The sequence below is a fragment of the Lipophrys pholis genome, assembly GCF_963383615.2.
Source record: "Lipophrys pholis genome assembly, chromosome: 15".
Taxonomy (NCBI): Eukaryota; Metazoa; Chordata; class Actinopteri; order Blenniiformes; family Blenniidae; genus Lipophrys; species Lipophrys pholis.
This window is the reverse complement of record NC_137642.1, coordinates 23,491,352-23,502,388: the sequence shown is the minus strand read 5'-3', so window position 1 is coordinate 23,502,388 and position 11,037 is coordinate 23,491,352. Positions and strand designations below refer to the sequence as shown.

General features: G+C 39.2%; 1 protein-coding gene across 1 annotated transcript in view; it reads right to left on the bottom strand.

Moving 5' to 3' along the window:
• The window catches only part of anapc1 (anaphase promoting complex subunit 1), a 43,665-nt gene continuing 32,628 nt past the window's right edge, over positions 1-11,037 (bottom strand). Inside the window, exons 45-53 of the mRNA XM_080481091.1 lie at positions 10,330-10,447; positions 8,822-8,899; positions 8,641-8,708; positions 8,423-8,561; positions 7,024-7,110; positions 4,504-4,599; positions 3,371-3,560; positions 1,335-1,466; positions 1-989 (exon numbers count right to left, since the gene is read on the bottom strand). Of these exons, the coding sequence (XP_080337217.1) occupies positions 853-989; positions 1,335-1,466; positions 3,371-3,560; positions 4,504-4,599; positions 7,024-7,110; positions 8,423-8,561; positions 8,641-8,708; positions 8,822-8,899; positions 10,330-10,447 (1,045 nt within the window). The 3' untranslated portion in view covers positions 1-852. The remainder of the gene's footprint in view (positions 990-1,334; positions 1,467-3,370; positions 3,561-4,503; positions 4,600-7,023; positions 7,111-8,422; positions 8,562-8,640; positions 8,709-8,821; positions 8,900-10,329; positions 10,448-11,037) is intronic.

Sequence of the window (11,037 nt, the reverse complement as noted above, 5' to 3'; positions counted from 1 at the left end):
CGTTCAGTTTCAGGTTTATTCGACTTCACCCACACAATGAATGCAAGTTGAAAATAATTCAGTCGAGCCCGTGAAGGACTTTGTTTTACTATAAAACTAAGTGTGTAATAGTCGGTGTGTTCTTTGATGAGAGAAACACCCTACGATCCAAACAAGTGCAGTTCGGCTCTCCTCATTTCAAAAGGACCTTGATCTTGACCACAACAATGAGATCTGTACACTGTAAACAAAATGTGACGGACGAATACAACAACAACACAAATAATGATGGTGTGCACTCCCCTGTGGAGCTGAATGAGCCGGTCACACACCCAGAAAATGGAAAATCCTCTCTCATGTGGTCGATAAAAATAATACAAAAGCGGAAACAATAAGGCAGCAGATGTTTGGATTATTGTGACTGAACCACATGGGTCAATATTTAGAAACACAAGGGAAGAAAACCCACAGAATTCATATGGTTTGCAGGTATTTTCCATTTTATAGTTAAAAAAGGTATTTTCTTCAAAAACAAAAGACATTTTCTGCCCCTGTACTTTAGAGCAGAGCACAAACGCGCCGCGTGCACTGCAGGATTATGCAGAAGAAAAAAAACAACCCACTAAATACAAATATCATACAAAAACGGTTTCCTTCAACAAGAGATGATAAAATAAGTCAGTCTGTATTTTTCAAACAGTTCTTTTTAGACGACTCGAGGTGTCTCTTTACAGTTTGTTTCGCAACGATGCTGGAGTCTACAGGCAGAAACCACCTGTTTGTGTGTGTGTGTGTGTGTGTGTGCGCGTTTCCCACTTCGAGTTGCATCTCCGAGAAGTTACCGGCCTGCCGACGTCGTTCTGAGCGTCCAGATCAAAGTGCTTGCAGAGGGAAGCCCGGCGGCGATCCAGACGCAGAGCCGAGCAGCACTGGTGCCAGTCTGAGCAGGTCGCGGAGAGGGATTCCCAGCTCGCTGCTACGTGACAATAAATCACCAAAAGAGCTGCAGCCTGGGGGGGGGGGGGGGGAGAAAGAGAGAATTTCCAGTTTCCTGTATTAAGTACTAAATCATGCGACAAGAGTTGATTTCAAGTGTCGTATTCAGTTTGAGTCACAATAGTTTGTTGCATGAAAAGGTCAAATAAATTGCATCCAGGATGAAAAGGCGAGCAAAAACATAATGAATCTAAAAGACAGTTGGACATAATGTCATGTCAATAATGACAGAGATACTTGCAACAGCTGCAGTTTGAAGAAGTGTATTATTACGAGGTGGAAGTTGGATATTAAAGTACCTCTGAGCTGCATGCAAAGTCCTAACATACACACAGGCCGTTTGGTGCGTTTTGTCTTACCCTCCATCTGTGTGTGTGTGTCCTTTAGGGACGGGATGGAGCGGTACACCAGGAAGGAGGCCAGCGTGGCAGACAGGACGTCCCGCGACAGGGCCTCACCCCTCATGTAGGATTTCACCACCGAGCTGTTGTCTTGAAGAGAAAGTGCAAGGAATGCAGGAGTCGTTTTATTTCTTCTTCACAGAGCTTTCAGGACCTCTCAAAAGAGTTTTTTTTTTTTTTTTTCTCAATACATCACTTTAACATATTTATAACACTTTTGTGAATGAAACTTCTGAGTAAGATCAATTGTAAGATTTAAAAAGAGAGAGAGAGACACAGAACTGAACAGTTTGCTTGTTCAAAGCGGAGAATTTAATGAAGATTCATTTGAACTGAAACTGCAGCCATAAAAGGCCATTTTAAAGTAAGACCAGGAGTGTTTAAGAGTATTTTAGGAGCGGATGACGGATCCTGTGACAGTAATAAAGACTAGATCCATGTTAGACACTGCAGGCATCTCCAACACCAACTACATGTTTTCACTTCTTCTTTTAGGTCCTATTTAAATCAGAGATGTTTATTAAAGCTTGTTAAAACGAAAGCAGAGCAATGTACGAGAGACATTCTGGTATTTTTCTAGGGAGTAGTTTTACTTTTGAACAGTAAAGATGACAAAAAAAATCAATGTGGGTTTTTTGCTGCATCAGTGCACAACTCCAACAGGAAACGTCTATAGATGGTAATTTTAGGAGAGCTGAGTAACTTCATGATGAAATATAACAAATATGCGATTCCACTTAAGGGAATAATGCTCATGAGGTTAAATTGGACAATAGTAATATAGTTATAAATCCAGGTAATGTGACATTTGCATGGTTTTGCACACACACTTGCACACAAAAAGTCGAATTTTCTCTGATCTTTCTTGGTTACACTCAGTTTCCTCGATGTCTTAAGTCTGCTCCTCGCTATCGTCACGCTCATGCTCCGGTTCCGCCTGCTCCTCCCGGAGCGCGTCATCCTCGCTGGCATCCAAAGAATTCGAGGTGCAGCATTCTAAAGCGGCTTGTTAACAACACCGTCCATCACCTTTAACCGCCTCGTCATTCCAGGTATAATCATCAAGTCGCACGCATCCGAGACTCTGCTGAGATGACCCTCGGAAACCATGTTTTCAGATTTATTATTGTATGTATATATCGAAACCAATATGACATATCCAGAAGGTGTAGTAGTCTTTCAACAGTGACACAACTCCATTCTGGTAAATAACTTTATCACGGTAAAGCAAAGAAGAAAAAAAAAAATAAATCACAAAAACAAGAAATTCTAGAAACATATTTCACACATGAGTGTGTAATAACATTCCCGATGCCTGAGGTCAGCTTAATGCCACCGACTTAATAAAACATGAAACCAAACACACGTTTGAATTGTTTACATACCTGCAGTGTCATCCACTGGATTCCTACGCCTCCCAGTGTGTTTATCACTGTGGGCATGTGTCTGTTTCCACGTGTGTGTGTGTGTGCGTGTGCGTGTGCGTGTGCGTGTGTGTAGGTTCGGGGAAGGAATGCGTGTTTGTTTGAGTGTATACACAGCGTCTGTTTACCGTCTAAACTTTGACATTAATGTGCAACGCCCCAGGGCGGCGAAACATGTTGAAACACGTCTGGGATCTGAAGCGGCCTGTGACTGCAGTGTGGAACGGAGACTGACTACTTTGACTTTTGTGTCACATGTCGTCAGTGTGAAAGTTAATGGCAACTTGTTAGTGTCCACATTCATTGTTGCCGTCAGTAAATCTGTGTGCTTAAAAAATCTTTGGAGTTAATGTGGTGTATACCATGCAAGGGGCAGGGACAGATGATTACAGTGTTGAAAGGAGCCAGGCTGAACAGCTGACATCTGTCACATGGTGTGCTGTTTTTTTGTTTGTTTTTTAAGTTTGCTTGTCATACGACTCACAACACATACACACACACACACACACACACGCATACAAATCAGCTGATTGTATTTATATGCATGTCATCAATCCCATCCCGTCTCACCTCTGAGCCAGTCGTCCAGAATCACATCCACCGAGTTCTTCATGACGGGCAGAAACTTGGAGGTGAGCAAAGAGTCGTGGTGGTTGGTGGCGCCCCGCATCATCCTGCCGTCCCACATGTCCACCACCAGACGCAGCTGCCACAGGGGGAACGTCTGCAGGAGGTCGCCTTGACGCAGAGCTCCCACGGCCTGACACACACCCACAAAGACACGGTTAATATCTGCATACCTTTAAAAGTGCAATTACCCAAAAAAGTTGAAGAAGCCTCATAACACACTATATGTGAAATACAGTTTCTGTGTTATAATTTCTTACAATGAGTTCCTTTTCTCTGAGTTTAAACTCTTTGGGTTTACACACCGTCTCTGAGTGTTTGTTGGACTGGAGCGGCTTCAACTTGCAGTTTCAAACAAGATGCATTCGGATCCATTTTTGTCTTCTATGAAGCCAGGTTCTACCCAACTCCCTTGGTACACTCTTTATCTTTTAGATCGATTCATCTTTCTCTTTAGCCTCGTTTCTACTGCTACTTTGCCGGCTTACCTTTGTACTTTTAAATGCCACTTTATTTTAAAATAAACAGTATACTTTTGATCTAAATGCTTAAAATGAGTAATTTTGTCTCATAATTACTTTAAATGTTGAATGGCCAAATTTGTGACACATAAAAGACTGTTATACCCCGAAATATATTTCTGGTGCACCTTGGGTGACTATTATTAATTTATGTTTTGTAGGTTATAATGGACAAAGTGGATGGGAATTAACAGACTGAAAAAGTAGCAATAACTCATGAACTAATCCGACACAATTAAACGATCTTATCTACAACAATCAGATGGTCTTCATTTTTGCGCATCGTCAACCAAGAAATATTTTTAATTTCTAATTTCCCCCAGAAATACAAATGAATGAAACTGTAGACCCGAAATGAACGATTTCATTTAATTGATTTTTCTTGCTGGAACAAGAACCAACTCAACTGTCCTCAGTTTTGTGTGTGTGTGTGTGTGTGTGTGTGTGTGTGTGTGTGTGTGTGTGTGTGTGTGTGTGTGTGTGTGTGTGTGTGTGTGTGTGTGTGTGTGTGTGTGTGTGTGTGTGTGTGTGTGTGTGTGTGTGTGTGTCTGTTACCTGCTCGATTGCGATGTACGTGGGCAACATCTCTGGACACTCCTGCGTCACACATTCATACAGCATGGCCGAGAACAACATCAGAGTGTCTTCCCTCTGCAGAGGAGCAACACAAAGTGACTGTGTGAGTCTTTCCTGATGCATCGAACAACGAACAACTTGACAATCTGTAAGTGTTGAATTTTTAATTTTTTTTGTAATTACAAAAAGTAGACACTCAATAATGCATTTTGCACTGATGTATCCCACAAATGCACAGGGAGAACATGCAAACGGCACAGAATGGTCCCGGGACCGTCTCCATGTAAGAGGGCTGACCACTACACCACCTAGAAACCAAAGTCTAACAACTTATTTTAATGTATTCAAAACTACATTGATCAAAATAACTTAGCAAACTTTTAAACACAACGTGAATGGAAGTCAGCAGGAAATGTATTTCAGCTGTCAATCTGGAGCTATTTCACGCCACAATTACAAACCAGAAAACAAATACACTCAAGACTGCGTTTGCATTATTAAACAAGCACAGGTACAGCCAAAAACTATAGCAGGGTCGGTGTGATTGCCCTGCAAAGATATAACTCCTGTTATGAATATGTACAGGATTAAAATTCAATTACAAAACGTTACGCTCCAATATGAGTAATTTCTTGTATTTCGCTCTGCAGGCTGAAGCAGCATGAACCTGAGAAAGCTTGTCTAGTCGAGTGACTACTGAACAGATTGAACAGCAATCATGACAATCCATACAATCTATTTTAAATCTTTAAATTACTGTGTACGACATGGACTAAACAAATCAAGCCGCCGCGGGATTAAAACCAAGCGAAGCCGCCACAAGTGAAAGAGCTGTGTTTACTGTTTTTCCCCCACAAATCTTATGACGTTAACTCTTCTCTTCTGGGAAACTGAAATATTCCGAAAAAATGTACGAGTTTTTAGTGAAAGTTTGATAGATAGTCCTATTGAGTTCGTTTATTGTTGACATATTTTTGATTTGAGTAGAAACATAAAACAAAAAAAAATATTTAATGGAAGTTGAGAAAACGTGCCTAATGTTTCCTGCTAGGACAATTTTAAATTTTAAAATGTGTTAAACTTTTATTTTGAAATAGAAACAGGACAAGCGGCTCCTCAGTGGTACGCGGGATTAATAATGGTCACATGCAGCTCCTGTCTTTTGTCAGTCCGCGGACAATTTCAAGAAATTACCTTTTTGTTTTTAAAATAATCATAATCTGTGCAACAATCAGCGTGAGTTTTAGTTCAAGGTATAAAATATCATATTATAATATTCCTATGTCATTACATCCCGCTAATATTTCTGATAAATACAGTTTTACTGTACGGGATTACTGTTAAAAAAGAACATGTTGGACTTTAATAGTTGATAATAAGAGCAACAAGCAGGTGTCGACACCCAGTTTTGTTGGGTAATGGTTTGGTTAAGTCATGTTTACCATATTTCTCAACACATTTACAACATTTCCATCTAACTCTTGCATCCTTCCAACTTTTACGTACTTCTTTGGGTTTTTTTTTTTTATCGTATTACACATACAGCAACATACTGATTTTCATTGCTTGTGTTTCAATCTCACCTTTTTAATGCATTTAATCCACATTTAGGACTGTATATTTATATGTACACCAAATATTCAAAGAAAATCCATATCCTATGCATGTTTCCTGTAATATAGGATGATTTCAGTCAGTGCATCTGAGATATGAGTTTATTGTTTGCACCGGCTGCTTCCTTACGTTGGGTTAGTTTTAATATTTGGAACAGTTCTTTGTTCACACAATGGTAAATGGATTTCGGAGCTGCTTATAAACAGTATCATGAAGTAGATCTGATTCAGGATGTGCAATATTACCAGGAATACACGGTGAATGTAAATATGGTCATTTTAGTTCCTGGAAAAAACAAACGTGTTTTTACTGTGTTTTGTGTTTCTGCTATTTGGAACGAGAATAAAGTTTCTGCAGTAATAACAGACACACATTAACACATAATTAAATCCTGTAAATAAGTACTCAGTCAGCATCATGACACGACAATTAGGTTTGTGGTTTTTTTTTTTTAAATGTCTTATTTTTTTTAAGCATTATGTGGCTGTAGATCATCTTGTATTTTAATTTACCGGTAATCAGTTTCAATTCACCTTCCAGTTTTGATGTTATTTTGTGCTCGATTTCAATTGCCTGTAGTTTAATATTACATTACAAGGGAGATTATTTTTTATTTTTTTTAATGGATTTAGTGCCATCTTCCTAGTTAAATCTTAATTTACATTGCTTGTATTCAATGACATGTTTTAAATTATCAATTTTTTTTCCTCTTTATCACAGTTTTAATGTCTTAGCCTTTTTAAATACATGTGTTTTTGTGAGACAGTTTTGAATTTTGTGTACGAGGGTCTAATGTAATACCTAAACTCCACGATTTACCCAACGGCCATATCTTAGGATGAAATCATAAGAATACCAGTGATTAAGTCTGGTGCTAAAACTCACCTGCTTCATTTCCTCTGAAGCTTTACAGAAGAACTCGGCAAAGGAGATGAGCGCAGGCTCAGAGGTGAACGTGGAGATGTCTTCAGGCTGCAGAGAAACACAAACAAAGAGGACAAAACATTCATCTCTTTTTGAAAATATTGAACTTTGTTCATGTACATTGTTGATGAAATAATAATAGAAGGTAAAGGTGCAACAAAAGGTATCTGTAGTCTCTTGTCGGAAGCTTGGAAGGACAGAAGGAAAAGAGGAAACCAGAGAAATTGGAGGAAACACAGTGGAATAAACAATGTGTGTTTCCCCCCCTGCAGACATTCAGGTGTATTGGCAGCTTACAGCCTGGCCACTGGGAAACCATTAATAGCCTGTCAGCCACGCAGCTGCCCGCTGAAACCTCAGTGACAACCTGCCAAAGCTGGACACGATATTTCACTGAGGAGGAGGAGGAGGAGGACAAGAATTTAATTCTTCTCACTTCAATTTAGATGGGTTGTTTTCAAATCCACAAACTAAAACGGTTAAAGTGAAATTTAAAGCAGCTACGATAGAAAACGAAAAGATGAAATTCATGTTACTGAGAAGGCTGTGATGAGAAATATTCTGCAAAGCTTTACTAAGACATGTTGGGTATAAAGACAAACCTTAGATTAGTTAATATTGTTTTATTGAATTAGAGCATCAGACGGGAGGAAAATTAATAGTAATACGCAATAAATTGAAGGCATCCTTTTTTCAATTCATGCGCAACAATTATGGAGATTTGTGTTTGTAGATTATATCATTTGGAGAAATTCTGTTCAGTCAGCCTCTCCTGTGAAGGTTCCCCACTGTTCTCTCATGTGCAATATATGATCATTTTTGTATTCTGTGCACTAACATTGTCATGCAAGATTTTGTTTTAATATTCATTATTATTGTTCATATTCTTTTGCTATTTTAGGACTGTCCACTCGCTGCTGCAACAATGCAAATTTCCCCATTGTGGGACAAATAAAGGATTATCTTATCTAATTCCCAAATCTTTAGAAATAACTTTGTAACTCTTTCCAGACTGATAGATGTCAATGACTTTGCTCTTGAATTTCTTTAGATCTTTTGATCGTGCCATGGCATGTTGCTTTTTATCTTTAGACATTCTCTTAGGTTTGGATAGTTTTTTTTCCTCTTATTAAATGCAATAATCATTGGTTATCTTTGACTAATATTAAAAATAGTTTGATAAAATGAAACATTTAGGTGTGGCAAATCTAAGAAACTGAGAAATACTTTTTTCCAGTTTTGACCGCTCTGTATATACTGCAAAGAAAAAGTCAATCAGTGAAGAAAAGAATGATTTTCCTTCCTCTATCATGTAGACTAAAGGAAATGCACTCAGTGTGAGCGACGTTTGTGTTTTTACCTTGAAGGCTCTGAATCCGGAGTTGTGAAGGTTGACGGTGGTGGCGAGCAGGCTCTTCCAGCCTTGGGGGTCGTCTTTGTAGGGCAGCTGTCCGGCCCGCAGCTTCACATACAACACCCCGTCTCTGCACAGGATGGACCTGAGGAGATACAGAGGACTCATCAAACAATTACATTCATGTAGTGGATAGCCGAGTTCCTTTCTTTATCCATACTCACTTCAAATGCTGCGTTTCTTTGCTGAGGTCTACAGACAGTTCCCAGTATCGAGGCCCTTTCACCTTCACCTGCCATCAACATACCGTCAAGGTTCAGAAACTCAAAAGAGTTGTTCATGATGTCCCTAATGTATGGCTTGAGTTGCATGGCGAGTCGGGTGATGGAGGCTGTTAAATGTCACCTGTTTGAGAAGGTGGAGCTCGGGGAGCATGGTGGGAGCCATCAGCTCTACGGTCGTCTCCTCGTACCACTTTGTCTCCTGAAAGACGAGCAAACTGTGTTCATAAATAATAATTCAATGCTCTACAGCTAATTAGACGTTAGCTCATTGTTCATCTTGATGGAAGGAAGGGAATGTTTTAGTGTTTAGTTTATAATCAGGTGAGCTTTTGGGAATCTTTTCTGGGTTATTTGGGAGCTATTCTAATAGCTTCCCTGCACAAAAGATGCGTATGCTGAATATTTAAGCTGCACAGCACAATTTAGAAAGTCCATGCATGGATAGCAACAGGCAGCATTCGGATAAATTATACACTGTTTTACAAAGTAAGAATATCTGTACAAAAGGGTCTCAAGCAGGCAGTGAATGAGAGTCAGTTGAGAAGCAGGCATGAAGTTAACAGTTTAGGCTATTAGACCTAAACTATGTATAATAACTCTTAGGTATCTAAGCAAATCCCCTAGTCCTGCTTGTTGACATGACTCTGATGGATGGTGGTGTGCTGCTGCTCAGACTGAGACTTTTACTATATTTGGTTTAATTGAGGACGAGCAGGCTACACTGAGTGGTGATGGCTGGTTAGAAAATTGTGACGTATCACTGAACCCTGCGGGTAATCACATCACTTCTCAATAAACAATACCTTTATATAAGGGTTATTATTTATCTCACACAAGGAGCGAAGGTGGCGAATGACGATGTTCAAGAGCTCAAACAGAGACTTCAGCTGTGAATCAAATTGAAATGAGGTGCCCTGTCCTGTGGTGTCGAGTCTTTAACCTTCAGCCGCCTTTCATTTAGGAAATAGTGAATCAACAGGAGCTCAGATCAATTTGAAAATGTATTTTCTCCCCCTCAGATCAATAGATACATGTTAAAACAGTGAAATAAGCTGGAGTCATTCATGAATTTATTAAGGAGCTAAAGACTAAAAAGGAATCAGGCTGAAACATTAAAAAGCTTAGACTAAGAATTTGAAAGGAGGAAGTTCTTGTTTTAGGTGAACTTCAAATATAAAGACTTCAGGCGGGTTTTTTTCTAAACATCTGTGAGACAGGTTTGATAAAGCTGTCGCTCCTTTGCGTATCTTGGGAACAGGCACCAGTGACGTGAGCCAGTGTGCTGACCCGCAGAGAAAGCAATGAGACCAATGTGTGTTAAGTCTTAATACGTTACTGTTTTAACCTAATGTTTGTAAGGGTTTTGAGAAAGAATGTCTTTTAAAACACATGAGTGGAACATCCAGACTGCACTTGAAAGGCTGCTTTTTAAACTTCTGGGTTTTAGATTGATGCGGATTGAAATCATGACGCTATCGATCCTCTTACTATTCAGCTGGAAAACAATAAAAAAAATATATATATATTTCAAACTTGGTGCAGGAGTGTCCCATTGTGATTCGGGACTTTGTTATAGTTGCTTGAGGAAGCTCCCACTTCATTCAGGTGGGTATACGTGTGTGTGCTGACCTTGTAGGTGACCTCTAAGAGGGCATAACAAGGCTTCAGGGAGTCCACGTCCACAGGGACCAGCAGGCGAGGCTCTGCAGCCAACACGACCAGGTGCCGCAGGGCCTGCAGGTGATATCTGTAATGATGGAAACAATTCATATAAAAACTTCAGAAAATTTGTGTTTTTTTTTAAAGAACAATCACAGGCAAACCGATGCATTGGTGTTCCCCTGAACTTCTATTAAGCCACATAGAAAATCAAAACCCTCTCAAAAACTAATGTGTCATCACTTATTTGAAAAGCAAAAAGGGTTTAAAGTTTCGTAATGTCTACTTAGAACACAGAAAGAGAACAGAAAGTCATGACGCTCATAAATTGTCATAAAGGTCAGTGTAACTGGATTTTTGAAGGCTCACGAGTTAGTATGAAACATTAAATTACTGAGGGTGAACCTTTGAAATCAAACTCAATATTTTTTAACAATAACTCTGCTGTGCTGAGCAATTAAGACAGAATGTAACATGAAACGTAACAAATTGGATAAGGACTAATTCTTTTTTTAAATTGCAGTTTTTAAGAAACAGTTTTGTTTCTAAGTTTACCCTTATTATTATTTCTATGAAACGGAATAAACAATTTAAATAAACTGAAAAACCTAAGACTTATCAAGCAAAATGGGAGACAAAAAAAGATTGTCTCAATGAGGCGTGTCAAAACATAAGACC